The sequence below is a fragment of the Coregonus lavaretus genome (genome assembly GCF_964263955.1).
Source record: "Coregonus lavaretus genome assembly, chromosome: 36".
Lineage (NCBI taxonomy): Eukaryota > Metazoa > Chordata > Actinopteri > Salmoniformes > Salmonidae > Coregonus > Coregonus lavaretus.
Window position 1 is genome coordinate 3,781,006 of NC_140023.1, and position 13,741 is coordinate 3,794,746.

The following is a 13,741-nucleotide window of genomic DNA, read 5'->3' on the forward strand; positions in this document are numbered from 1 at the left end:
CTGCAGAATGCTGTGGTAGCCATGCTGGTTAAGTGTGCCTTGAATTCTAAATAAATCACAGACAGTGTCACCAGAAAAGCACCCCCACACCATAACACATCCTCCTCCATGCTTTATGGTGGGAAATACACATGCGGAGATCATCCGTTCACCCACACCGTGTCTCACAAAGACACAGCAGTTGGAACCAAAAATCTCCAATTTGGACTCCAGACCAAAGGACCGGTCTAATGTCCATTGCTCATGTTTCTTGGCCCAAGCAGGTCTCTTCTTCTTATTGGTGTCCTTTAGTAGTGGTTTATTTGCAGCAATTCGACCATGAAGGCCTGATTCACACAGTCCCCTCTGTATCATTGGTAGTTTGTTACACATTACTCAATCTGTAAGTAGGTGTATTCAGTGAATTACAAAGTTGGATGGATGTTGCCTCCCATCTGCTGGTCGAACATGGGATTGTTGTACCCAGGGTTGTTTCCATAAACAATCAACACAACAGTCAACGTGGTCATTAAGACAGTCCCGTGCAGTGACACATTCATGTTTTGACATGTGAATGCTTTGGTGAAGTTTTCTACAACATTATTATTTTTACACAATGCGATACTTAAGCAATAAGGCACGAGGGGTGTGGTATATGGCTAATATACCAAGGCTAAGGGCTGTTCTTACCACGACACAATGCCGAGTGCCTGGATACAACCCTTAGCCGTGGTATATTGACCATATGCCACGAACCCTCAAGGTGCCTTATTGCTATTATAAACTGTTTACCAAATCAGCACCAGGAGCCAAACTATCCGGTTTATGATATACTGTAGCTACTACTATATATACATTTTAATGTTTTGGCTACATGTATTTGTTTACTTACGGTAATCTACGTTTTTATTTCAATATTTACGGTATTTGAGAATCGAAATAGTGCGCAACTACTTATGTGCGAAAACCAACATGTCAGCGCCCTTGAGCAGCACTTCTCAAAGAACCTCTCTGCTTTTGCTGACGGTTAGCTAGCTACGATAAATGAAAATACAGAAAAAAAATGTTTTATGGAAAATAGTCGTTAATGTCGAAACAACTGTACACGATATCCAAAAACCTTCTGAACGTCATGTCACTTCAATTAGCTGTCGTTGTGTAGTGCTAAACAAATCAGCTAGCTAACTAGATAATATGCAAAACAAATCAACAAATTATAGAGAGTAATATTGTTCCAATGTTGTATTAAGCCTTTCAGGCAAACCGTTGTTTAGTATGGCTTTTACACAAGCTGTCAAAATGCAGTTAGGGAACGTGTGTGGTCGGTCCTGGATGTCCTCTTACCAGAAGGGGTCCACTGTCATGTCCCAAAGGCTAAGAGATTACCGAGCGGTTCTATGCGGTAGATGTCAAAATGTGTCCCAAAAGATTTGCCCAAATAGTAGAGCTATGCATGCAACTCAGCCATTGATGATTACGAAGGTACTGTCATTGGACGAGATCTTTGCCAGAAGATCACTAAAGGACTACTTGAAGAAGATGGAGACAGAGTACAGAGATAGTCTGACAGTTGTCAACATGACAGAGGGACAGCAGGATGGTGAAGAGGAATTGAGGGTGAAGAGGACAAGAGTTTCTGTACTAGCCCCACTAATCCAGTACACCAGAGAGCTTCAGACAAAACAGCAGGAATTTGCTGAAACAGAAACATTACTGAAAGGTGAGGCCACACCTAATGTGTGATGTTCTATCAACAAGGGCATTGGGCATCTCATGGCCATTAGGTATCAGCAGCTTGAGAGTTTGACATTATGTCACGAACGGTACCTGTTCCTACATCAGGTGACGGTGTATAATGTATCCATCTTGTATCTACCACTGAATAAAAATGCAACATTCAACGATTTCTAAGATTTTACTGAGTTACAGTTCATATTTGGAAATCAGTCAATTGAAATAAATTAATTCGGCCCTAATCTATGGATTTCACATGACTGGGAATACATATACGCATCTGTTTGTCACAGATACCTTTTTTTTTTAAAAGTAGGGGTGTGGATCAGAAAACAAGGGAGAATACCGAGAGACCCATGGGGCGGTGCACAATTGGCCCAGTGTCGTCCAGGGTAGGGTAGGGGAGGGAATGGCCGGCAGGGATGTAGCTCAGTTGGTAGAGCATGGCGTTTGCAACGCCAGGGTTGTGGGTTCGATTCCCACGGGGGGCCAGTATGAAAAATAAAAAAATAGTGTATGCACTTACTAACTGTAAGTCGCTCTGGATAAGAGCGTCTGCTAAATGACTAAAATGTAAATGTCATTTTTTCTGACAGTTTCTGCAGAAATTATTCGATGTGACCACCATTTGCATCATGCAGCCCAACACATCTTCGCATAGAGTTGATCAGGCTGTTGATTGTGGCCTGTGGAATGTTGTCCCACGAAGTTAATGGATATTGGCGGAATCTGGAACACGCTGTCGTACACGTTGATCCAGAGTATCCCAAACATGCTCGATGGGTGACGTCTGGTGAGTATGCAGGCCATGGAAGAACTGGGACATTTTCAGCTTCCAGGAATTGTGTACAGATCCTTACGACATTGGGCTATGCATTATCATGCTGAAACATGAGGTGATGGCGGCGGATGAATGGCATGACAATGGGCCTCAGGATCTCGTCACGGTATCTCTGCATTCAAATTGCCATCGATAAAATGCAGTTGTCTTTGTTATCCGTAACTTATGCCTGCCCATACCATAACCCCAACGCCACCATGGGGCAGTCTGTCCACAACGTGGACATCAGCAAACCGCTTGCCCACACAACGCCATACACACTATCTGCCCGGGACAGTTGAAAACGGATTCATCCGTGAAGAGCACACTACTCCAGCGTGCCAGTGGCCATCGAAGGTGAGCATTTGCCCACTGAAGTAAGTTACGATACCGAACTGCAGTGCGGTCAAGACCCAGGTGAGGACGATGAGCACGCAGATGAGCTTCCCTGATACTTTTTCTGACAGTTTCTGCAGAAATTATTCGGTGTGGCTGTTATATCAGCTGTCCGTGTGGCTGGTCTCAGACGATCCCACAGGTGAAGAAGCATGATGTGGAGGTCCTAGGCTGGCGTGGGTGAACGTGGTCTGCGGTTGTGAAGCCAGTTGGACGTACTGCCAAATTCTCTAAAATGACGTTGGAGGCGGCTTATGGTAGAGAAATGAAAATTAAATTATCTGTCAACAGTTCTGGTGAACATTCCTGCAGTCAGCATGCCAATTGCACGCTCCCTCAAAACTTGAGACATCTGTGGCGTTGTGTGACAAAACTGCTCATTTTAGAGTGGCCTTTTAGTGTCCTCAGCACAAGGTGCACCTGTGTAATGATCATGCTGTTTAATCAGCTTCTTGATATGCCACGCCTGTCAGGTGGATGGATTACCTTGGCAAAGGAGAAATGCTCAGTAACAGGGATGTTAACACATTTCTGCAAAAAATTTGAGAGAAATAAGCTTCATGCGTATGGAAAATTTGAAAAATGGGACCAACACTTTACATGTTGCGTTTATATTTTTGTTCAGTATAAATGGATCTTTCACTGATAGTAAATTCAGTGAAATAAGAAACATTGTTTTTCCCTTCTCAGATGACGACCCAGACATGCGTGAACTGGCAGTCCTTGAGAGGGAGGCCTGTCAGAAAGCGATTCAAGATGTTAGACAAAAGGTACACGCCTGCATTTTATGTTCCCCCTACAGTTGGAATAAGATGACACTGATAAAAGCACATTTAGGATGGCGAAAGGAAATCGAATCACTTCAATCAGTATGGAAAACATAGTTTGAGAAAATTACTAAACTATCATGTCTGATTCTTCTACATTCCTTCAGATCCTGTCCCTGTTGATCCCTGAGGAGGAGTCAGACATGAGTGACCTGGTCCTGGAGGTCACCGCAGGGGTTGGAGGTCAGGAGGCCATGCTCTTCACTGCAGAGGTCTTTGACATGTACCAGAGCTTTGCAGCACACCAGGGCTGGGGGTTCGACATCCTAGAGTACATGAAAAGTGAAATAGGTCAGTCACATTCATTCATTAACAGGGTTGTTGTTGTCAAACCATGCCTGTTGCTAGTTTTTACCCAAACTTCAACTGACTCCATTTTATGAATGGTAACTTTGAGTGTGTTAATATGTAATCTGTCTGCAGGTGGATTACGGCATGCATCAGCCAGTGTCAGTGGTCCTGAGAGCTACAAGAGGATGAAGTTTGAGGCAGGTGTGCATCGCGTGCAGAGAGTCCCTAAGACTGAGAAACAGGGCCGCATGCACACCAGCACCATGACAGTGGCAGTGTTACCCCAGCCCACAGAGGTAAGTCCTTCCCTGAGGCATTTGGCCCTTGTACTCTTGCAAGTCTTAAAAAATAAATATAAAAAATATTCTGTGAAGTATTACCTTCTGTTACCAAAAATTAAGTACAGACTTATTTTTCTAAGTGCTGGATTCATTATTTATTTTTCAGATCACATTCACAATTAATGCGAAGGATTTGAGGATTGAAACCAAGAGGGCGAGTGGAGCCGGGGGCCAGCATGTCAACACCACAGACAGCGCAGTACGAATAGTTCATCTCCCTACAGGTAATCTCAGGCAATACAATGCCGTAAGGATCAGACAGTGGATTATGAAACTCATATTCTCATACTGTAAACAGACGGTAAATTGTGATTTGCAGAGCATGTACTCACAAGGAAAATTCACAATGGCAAATGTGGTTGGATCTATTGCTTTGAATTAGCCTGTTTCTCCTTTGAGTGTCTCCATAGTAGTGTTTTATCTCTGTTTTGGGTCATAGGTGTGGTCTCAGAATGCCAGCAGGAAAGATCCCAACTGAAAAATAAGGAAAAGGCCATGAAGGTTCTACGTGCCAAACTCTATAGTATGAGGCTGGAAGAAGAGACCAGTAAGCGATATACTGCACGGAAAGTCCAGGTACGGATCAGAACTGCACATATACAAGAATGTTGCTGTTCAAAAATGGTTATGTCAGGAATGGATATCAAAATCCAGTTCAAAGTTTTCATATGTTTCCTACAAAGTCATTTACAAAACCTAGGCTTGAACTTTCCAAAATACAGTGTTGAAGAAAGACAATGGACTGCAATGGGCAACAGTTAATATGGTTTGCACTGATAGAATAGACATGACTGACATAGGTGAGAAAGTTGCCTGTTGGAGTATTTACTGCCTTGAAAGTGGAAGCTGAGATGGGCCTGGGGGAGTGGGAACTCAAATAGCTGCCGGCTGTCTGTTGGATACAAAGCTTTTACAGTAAGTGTTGGTCTGTATAGCACATTTTGTGTATTGACTATTTTTAATCTATCCTTTTTTAGATTGGCACCAAAGGTAGATCTGAGAAAATCAGGACCTACAACTTTCCCCAGGACCGAATCACAGATCATCGGATTGGGAAAACAGTGCATGATGTCCGGGAGTTTCTTGTGGGAGAAGAGCTTCTTGAGGAAATGAATGTGGCATTAGAGGAGTTCTCTAACCAGGAGATTCTCATGGACATTCTTGGAGAAAATGACTGTGATCAATAATAGCCAATGTGGTAGTTTACATTAAATCTATGAAGCTATGAATGTTGCTTTTTGCAAGATCAGTGTGTTTGTTTGCTTGTTTGCCTTCATTTCCTGGTTTCAGTTTAAGAGCCCACTTAACACATTCCGCCCACTGGTGTGAACTGCCAGTTCTCAAACTGCTTTTGTTACTCTATTAGCAGTAAAACTTTAAAATACACCCCCCAGCAGAGAACCACCAGTCAACCACTTTATTCATGTTGTGTTGACTGCCCTTTTCTTTGTCCATATTTCAAACAAATTAAATAAAATAATATGAAAAAAAACATTGCACCAATTTTTAAACGAATCACGTATACCTCGCCATGTTTTCTACTGTATTTGCTAAGAGAGGTTGTTAAACTGAAAATAAAAAATAAACGTATTTATTTGTTTGAAATGGTAGGAGGAAAATGCAGCCGCCTATTGCCCTCTGACGTTTAACGTCAGCGTGCGCTTTCCTGTTCTCCCATTGGTTCCCCGGTTTAAAGGTAACTGCCCTGCTTGGTCCTCATTGGTGTGCGTCTTTTGGACACGAATTTCAAATGTGCAGCTATGGAACTGGCGCATTTTCATATTTTCCTCATTCAAGTAGGTCTGGAGTTTGGGGAACCCCGGTTAGCTAGCTAATGTCATTAGCAAAAGTTAAACAGTAGACAAAGGTGGGAAACAAGGAGTCGTTTTTAAAGTTAACGTTACAGGTATGAAATATTTTGTTACTTTTCCTCAATTAAGCTTGCTATTATAGCTAGATATTGTGTTAGGCTATGATGTGTCGCATTTCATTTGATGCAGGCTGGCTAGTTTGTTGCAATGTTAGCTAACGTTAGTTAATGTCAACCAATTTGACTAGCTAACTAGCCATAACTGTCTGGCTTAGCTAACTAGCAATGGAGTTGAATATTCATTTAACGTTAGGTAACTAGTTAAACTGCTTAGTAGCTATACGTTTTCCAATAACGTTAATGTCAATATTACATATTGTCGTTTTAAGCGCAAAACGTACGCGCGTAAAAATAGGTTAGCTAGCGTTGGCTATCCTATGAATATAATATCCACAGAGTTAACATTACTATTATCTTTAATATAGCTAAGGTTAACGTTACTGGACTGATCTGATGCTGCCTACGATTAATGTTAACAATTATCGTTTAGTAGTTAACTATAATATTTTACTCTAAATTAGTTGGCTAGCCGGTTAGCTAACCTGGCTAGCTAGTTAGCTATGCTGCAAGCTAAATTGGGGGGAACTAGGGTAGGGCGCCCTTTGCTTTGGAGGGATTGCAGCTCTAAATTGTCCTAACTTTTTGATCAACCAAAACAATATCTAGCTAATGTTACATTTTAGAGAATGTAACTAACTCTAGTATGAGTGGGCAATCCACTGTGGGTTGATACAACGTGTTATGTAGCTACTGTAGCTAGCCAGTTTGTCGCGTTTTGATTGAGATTAAACTGGCAAATGCACCGTTTTATTTTCTCTTCCTCAGGGCTACAATTTGTGACCACAATCAGTCATTTAAAAATGAAGTGTCCGTCCAACTACGAGGAACCCCGGTTTCCATGCAACATGGAGAAACATGTCACATACAAGGAGTCGGGCCTGAAAACCTCCCCACTAAAGGAATGCGTCCAAGTAGTAGTCAAACCACAGCTCTCACCATGTGTCACCACCGCTGCCAACTTTTGCCTCAAGGATAATGTGAAAGGTGTTCACAATAAGGAGAACAACCTACATGATGGGGTACTTGACGAGGTAAACCTAGGCTGTGAAGCATTCGAGGACAGCGGTTTCCTCTCTTTACAGAACAGCCAGATAGAGGACGTTGATAACATAAAGGAACTAGAGCAGTCTCCAGGACAGGATATATTCTCCCCATGTACTCCAGTTGCTGATTATCACAAGGCTAAGCATACTGCCTCAAAACTCCCCATACTGAAGTTTCAACACGCTGTATGCCAAGAACTCGCCAACAGTTTCAAGAGGACCCATAACTATGACTGGTCTGTCATTAGCCGGCTAGCAGAGGACTCCGGCCTTGAAAGGGTTTTGGGTGGGAACATGGGCCTTGAATATATAGATGTTTTAAAAGCACTGCTGGAGAGGGACATGAAGCACATCCTCACCAGGATCCTGCGTCTGCTAGGAGATGTCGACTTGATAAGGTAAATGACAAATGTAATAAGGTAAACATGTGACCTTTACTGGTCCTATGACAATTGTACAGGTTTTTCAACATGTTTTTATACTCTTATCATGTATTCATTCATGGTGGTTTTCTTCACAGCTGTAGAAAAGTGAGCAAGACCTGGAGAAAAATCATCTACCAAGACAAGTCTGCACTCCGTAGATGCGACCAGGCTAAACAGAGACTCAGGGTAAGCGCTAACATTTAACTGGGGTTCCTTTAGTCATTGTATACCCTTTATCAGGTGTCAATGGTTTTGAACCACATTGATGGTTTGTTTTTTTCGCTTGCAGAGGCTCCAAACTTTGCTAATCCCTTATGCTGATATGTTCTTAATCTGGATTCATTTACAGGGGCTCCTTCAAGTACTTCAATCTTAATTACCTAACCATAGGGTAATCCACTGCATGAATATTGTTTGGTAAATGGCAATGTCCGTTTTTGTTGTAGGACCCAAGAACTTCTGTAGGACTGGAGAATGTCGGCTCTTTGACACGAGACGCCGCCCTGTCCCGGGTTGTAATGTCCTGTATGCAGAGGGTAGCTTCAACCCCTATCCATAAGTCTAACTATAGGATGCTCTCCCAGAGAGAAGGCACACCGTCGCTGTACTGCTCCCAGCAATCTCGCTTCAGAGAATACCAAGAGGTGACGGTTGCGCTATTCACTTTGCATGTAAAGGTTCAGAGGACATGATGGTGCTCAGTGTGTGTACTTATTGAGAGTTGGTGTCACCCTTCAATCAGTTCTAAGAAAGTAATTGACATGTTCATGTTACAAATGATACAATGAGTGAGTTATGCTCCGTAGCCTTATACATTCTTTGCTTGTGTTCTCTAGGCTGCCAGTTTGCTGAAGCAGCACGAGTCGCTGAAGCCCTGTAAGCGCTGCGGCTCTCCTGCCAAGCACAACGCAGATGCCATGAGGGCCACCTGTACCCGCCTCAGCTGTGCCTTTGACTTCTGCACCCTGTGCCAGGGCCCTTTTCATGGCTCCTCAGCCTGCCACACAGGGCTGGCCCGGGGGCCTAGCAGCTCCAGAGCCATCCTCATCGGCAGCGCTCGCAGCAAGAGGAACGTCAGGCGCCTGTGAGATCAACGCAGCCCTGGATGAAGACTCAATAACGCACCTTTTTTAAAAACCAACTAAATTTCAACTATTATTTATTAGTTTTATTCATGGACCTTTTTAGCCCACTGCCTCCTCTCCACATACCAAAGGGATCTCGGCTATTGGAATACCCTGTATTAGAACACATTGTATTCTGGGACAATCCCGTGATGCCAGGTGTCCGGCATTTGTCGTCAGAAAGCGACAATCTTACTGGAAGCCAAAAAAAGAATGTTTACCTGAATTGTACATTCATTTTATATTTCTTCATGGAATATCCGTCTGTAAATATATTTGTCTTTTAAGTGTGAAATGTAAATATTTATATTGTTGAAATAAATTTATCTTTCGCGATTTTCTAAATTGTTTTGTTTTTCTCCCAATTTATTTTTCTAAGCTACATACCGCCAGAAAACGCGCATGCATGCACAAACTTATTTTCAGAATTTAATCAAGCCGAGCATGTCACAATGCCACAAAGCCATTCATCCATTGGTGCCATACTGCAATGTATTTTCCAATGGAATTGGTAGTCCAGTCTTGTGGCTTTAACAAAGGTCTTCGGCCTCAACATGTCACCTCTTTTATAAAGGAGTAATGAAGCCATTGATGCCAATTAATTCATGAAAATGCATTACTTTTTAATTACAAATGAATTTCCACCAAGCTGCAAATGATTAACCTCAACTATGGCTCTCTCCTCTTGCTCCTCTCCCACATACTGCACAGATGTTCATATGCTTCTCTGAAATCCTCCGATTACTCACTATCTGGAAAGATGCATTGTTAACCTTAAGGAGTTGAAGACTAGGCATAGCTGAAAACGGACATTCTTTAATCATTGACACCAGTGATTCACACTCCCTTCATGGTCATAATGATTTCAGGCAATTAAGATATCATCAGTACATTGCTCAGGATAGCTGGCTCAGTGGATTACTCTACTGAGGGTTTGATAATGTGCTATATCCGACTGACAACAGACCCATTATTCTAACAGTTTAGAATGAGGTGCAATTTGTTTTATGGTTCCTCTGTATGCCCATCGGAGTGGAGCCAAATCACACCTGTCTAAAAGCAACTCATGAGGTCCATGATAAGTTGACGACCCTCATTTTTTATGCAGACTAAAGGCTGCATCATGTCAAACAAATTACTGGTATTCTCCAATAAAATCAAATTGGATGTGTAGGCTTATCTGTAAAGTTCATGTGTTTTTCACATATTGGGGGCATTTCATAATTGAGAAATGTAACAGCGATACTATACTGTATGTTCAATTAAAAAGTCTCTGGGTAATACAAACACAATTTCTCCCCAGTCTGACTAAAATTGATTTCATAGGCCTTATCTGCTGCCTGAAATAATCAGTGGTGCTTGCTCAAAGTCTATGGTAAAGCAACGGGCCAACTTATTTCACAATTGTATCATCTTTCAATAGTGAAACATAATGCTCTCTGTTCACTAAAAGCATTTTGCTGTCACTCAAAAGAGATGCCTTTGTTTTTCTCCTGCAGACCCAATACATCAGTGGTTTTTCCAATTAGCCTTCCTCTCAGTGCACGTCCTCCCAGTCCATCGGTGTCTGGCCACAGTTGTGTCAGCTCCCTCTGTGCACCTCTATCCTGGGGTTGCTCTCTATTGCTGCCTGCTACACAAAATGTCAATGTGCAGTTGACCGTTCCGGCATGTTTCCTGCCAGCCGTGGTGACAAGTAGCCATTTTTGTGACTTCCCCCTCCTGCTCTGGGCAACGCTCTCGGGGGTGGAACTACACTGAACAAAAATATCAACGCAACATGTAAAGTGTTGGTCCCATGTTTAATGAGCTGAAATAAAAGACCCCGGAAATGTTCAATATGCACAAAAAGCTTATCTCAAAATGTGTGCACAAATTTGTTTACGTCCCTCTTAATGAGCATTTATCTTTTGCCAAGACAATCCATCCACCTGACAGGTGTGGCATATCAAGAAGTAGATTAAACAGCATGATCATTACACAGGTGCACCTTGTGCTGGGAACAATAAAAGGCCACTCTAAAATGTGCAGTTTTCAACTGTACCGGACAGATGGCAGACAGCGTGTATTGCGCCTGTGTGGGCAGACGGTTTTCTGATGTCAACGTTGTGAACAGAGTGCCCTGTGGTGGGGTTATGGTATGGGCAGGTATAAGCTACGGACAACGAACACAATTGCATTTTATCAATGGAAATTTGAATGCACAGAGATACCGTGACGAGATCCTGAGGCCCATTGTTGTGCCATTCATCTGCCGCAAAACCCTCATGTTTTAGCATGATAATGCACATCCCCATGTAGCAAGGATCTGTCCACAATTCCAAGAAGCTGAAAATGTCCCAGTTCTTCCATGGCCTGCATACTCACCATACATGTCACCCATCGAGCATGTTTGGGATGCTCTGGATTGACGTGTATGACAGCGTGTTCCAGTTCCTGCCAATATCCAGCAACTTCACACAGCCATTGAGGAGGAGTGGGACAACATTCCACAGGCCACAATCAACAGCCTGATCAACTCTATGCGAAGGAGATGTCGCGCTGCATGAGGCAAATGGTGGTCACACAAGATACTGACTTGTTTTCTGATCCACACCCCTACCTTTTAAAAAAAAGGTATCTGTGACTAACAGATGCATATCTGTATTGCCAGTCATGTGAAATCCATAGATTAGGGCCTAATTAATTTATTTCAATTGACTGATTTCCTTATATGAACTGTAACTCAGTAAAATCGTTGAAATTGTTGAATGTTGCGTTTATATTTTTGTTCAGTGTAACTAGCACTTTTCCTCCCCCTCTCAACCGCCCCCTGTTTATATCTTCCACTAATAGATTGTAGTGTAAAGGAGAAAAATATTATTCATATATGTAGAGTATACAAAGAAGAAGATGCGATGCCCTAGGCTACCACTGAGTCAAACAATCAACATGTTGGCCGCTCAAATGACTGATAACTGTTGATTGGGATTTTCTGTCCAATTGGATTATGGTCACTATTTCTCACCTTCACAGAAGCGTTCTTATTCTAGATAGGTTCTTAAAGTAAGGCCATACACATTTACTTAAATGTTGAACGGATTCCCCTCTTCAATTTAATCAAAAATAAAATTAAAATCTGAAAAAGTGATCCTGAGGCCCATTGTACTGAAAAAGTGCACGATTAGAGGACGCATCCAGTAAAGAGATACACAACTTCCTCTTGGATTATGGCTGAATTATGCCTCTTTTAGCATCCCCAAGAGGCTATCATCTCTTAAAGTTGGTTGCCAGGTGTTGAACTAAGGTCACTAGAGTATTTTAACAAGAAGGTCCACTTCTTGATTTGTATTTGCTTGCCACACAATCTGTTAAACATTTATTTACATTTGTATGGCCTAAATACTGAAAAAATGAACTAGGAATCTGTCTCATTCCATTATTTGTTGTGAACAGTTATTTGACTTATTAGTCCAAAAATAGTTCTGACATTAAATGTGACATTTTGAGTATGACCCACTTCTGATGTATTCCTGATCGGTCCTTATCCTAAAGTCAGTTGTAGAGATTTAGATTTAGTGAATAGAGTATCGCCCATCCTAAATTTGAACATTTTCCAAAATCACATCTTTAATTTTCTCAGTGCATCTTGTGACCTCAGGGTATAAAAAAGGGTTGGAATTCTGTGAAACCAGCCAACATGGACAGGAATGACTGTGAGTTGAAAGGAGACAGCCTTTGACTGTGAGTATGTATCAGATGGCCTTTGTGCTCTAAGCACACCAGATGATAAATCTCTTAGCTGCCCTTTCCAGGACAGATTATCACATTGGTCATTTATTTCTCTGATTTATTGAACTCCAGCAACACTGGGACACTTCTCCAAATGAAACCTCACAATTGAAGTCATTAGACTTTCACACAATCAGGTGTTTACCTACCCTGTTTAGGTCAACAGTGGAGTCATGTATGAGTCATACGAGGCATACTACAGTAACTTACTTTAATTGATCTGATTCTGACAATTTTCAGATATTCTCTTTTTTTCCCATGACAAATCAGGCAAGTTCCATGATTGTGTTTGCCAACATCTGCAGCGAGTGTCTTCTGTACCTGATAACAGCAATACCTTCCCTGTGTCCACAAAGATGCAGAGGTCGATATGATGTATGTGTCGTGACCATCTTTGTATCTGTGCCATTGTAGCGGCTGTGACAGCATGGCAAGTGCCATTGAGGCTATCTCCATTTTGAAGTAGGACATTTTCTTCTTCACGATTGGCTGATCCCTCCTGATGACCCGGTTGGACGTGACTCCAACAGGGTCACCAGGAAGGATCAGCCAATGAAGCTGGAAGTCCCACCCAGTTGACTACATTAAAATGATTGAAGCCCTCAATGGCGCTGCACATGCTAAGACGGCCTTTTGGCCACTAGATGTCTCTATCATTCATTTTGACCATGACCTTCAAGTCTGCCATGGCCTTTTAGAGCAGTTTGACACTGAAACCCAGCGGCCAGAGACAACAGCTTATACAATGAGCCTGAAGGACAGTTTCATGAGTCCTAGAGGAATTCTGAACATATGCCTCTGTAGGGTGGCTGAAGGAGCATTGTGATCTACAGATCTTCTACTCTACTAGAACATTGGTAATGCTGGCTCTTTGATTGGGTCATTTTCCCATCAAAGAGCCATTTCGCTAGCCTGACTACCCACCCACCATGGCTCTGGCCCAACGCCACGCCCACTTGCGTTTCTTCTCTACCACGAGTCTGGATTTGTTTTCCTCTCCGACGTCTTCTAGCGATCACATTCTGACCATTCTGATTGGTCCAAGAAACCGACAGGTTGG

At 42.4% G+C, this 13,741-nt stretch overlaps 2 protein-coding genes across 2 annotated transcripts; both read left to right on the forward strand.

The window, feature by feature from the left end:
* Window positions 1-920: 920 nt before the first annotated feature.
* mtrf1l (mitochondrial translational release factor 1-like) lies at window positions 921-5,870 on the forward strand. The gene is made up of 7 exons (XM_084153143.1): window positions 921-1,699; window positions 3,620-3,699; window positions 3,864-4,047; window positions 4,180-4,343; window positions 4,495-4,612; window positions 4,828-4,964; window positions 5,366-5,870. The coding sequence occupies exons 1-7, from the start codon at window positions 1,255-1,257 to the stop codon at window positions 5,573-5,575; spliced, it is 1,338 nt and encodes a 445-aa protein (XP_084009269.1). The 5' UTR covers window positions 921-1,254; the 3' UTR covers window positions 5,576-5,870.
* A 289-nt stretch (window positions 5,871-6,159) lies between these two features.
* fbxo5 (F-box protein 5) lies at window positions 6,160-9,252 on the forward strand. Its single transcript, XM_084153142.1, has 5 exons — window positions 6,160-6,294; window positions 7,084-7,759; window positions 7,882-7,972; window positions 8,233-8,430; window positions 8,623-9,252. The coding sequence occupies exons 2-5, from the start codon at window positions 7,119-7,121 to the stop codon at window positions 8,872-8,874; spliced, it is 1,182 nt and encodes a 393-aa protein (XP_084009268.1). The 5' UTR covers window positions 6,160-6,294; window positions 7,084-7,118; the 3' UTR covers window positions 8,875-9,252.
* Window positions 9,253-13,741: the final 4,489 nt, after the last annotated feature.

Excerpts from the sequence above, each read along its gene's own strand:
- mtrf1l (XM_084153143.1), top strand. The coding sequence starts at position 1,255 with ATGGCTTTTACACAAGCTGTCAAAATGCAGTTAGGGAACGTGTGTGGT. Across the intron at positions 1,700-3,619 it reads AACAGAAACATTACTGAAAG|ATGACGACCCAGACATGCGT; the intron begins GTGAGGCCACAC and ends TTCCCTTCTCAG. Across the intron at positions 4,344-4,494 it reads TGTTACCCCAGCCCACAGAG|ATCACATTCACAATTAATGC; the intron begins GTAAGTCCTTCC and ends TTTATTTTTCAG.
- fbxo5 (XM_084153142.1), top strand. The coding sequence starts at position 7,119 with ATGAAGTGTCCGTCCAACTACGAGGAACCCCGGTTTCCATGCAACATG. Across the intron at positions 7,760-7,881 it reads GGAGATGTCGACTTGATAAG|CTGTAGAAAAGTGAGCAAGA; the intron begins GTAAATGACAAA and ends TTTTCTTCACAG. Across the intron at positions 7,973-8,232 it reads AGGCTAAACAGAGACTCAGG|GACCCAAGAACTTCTGTAGG; the intron begins GTAAGCGCTAAC and ends TTTTTGTTGTAG.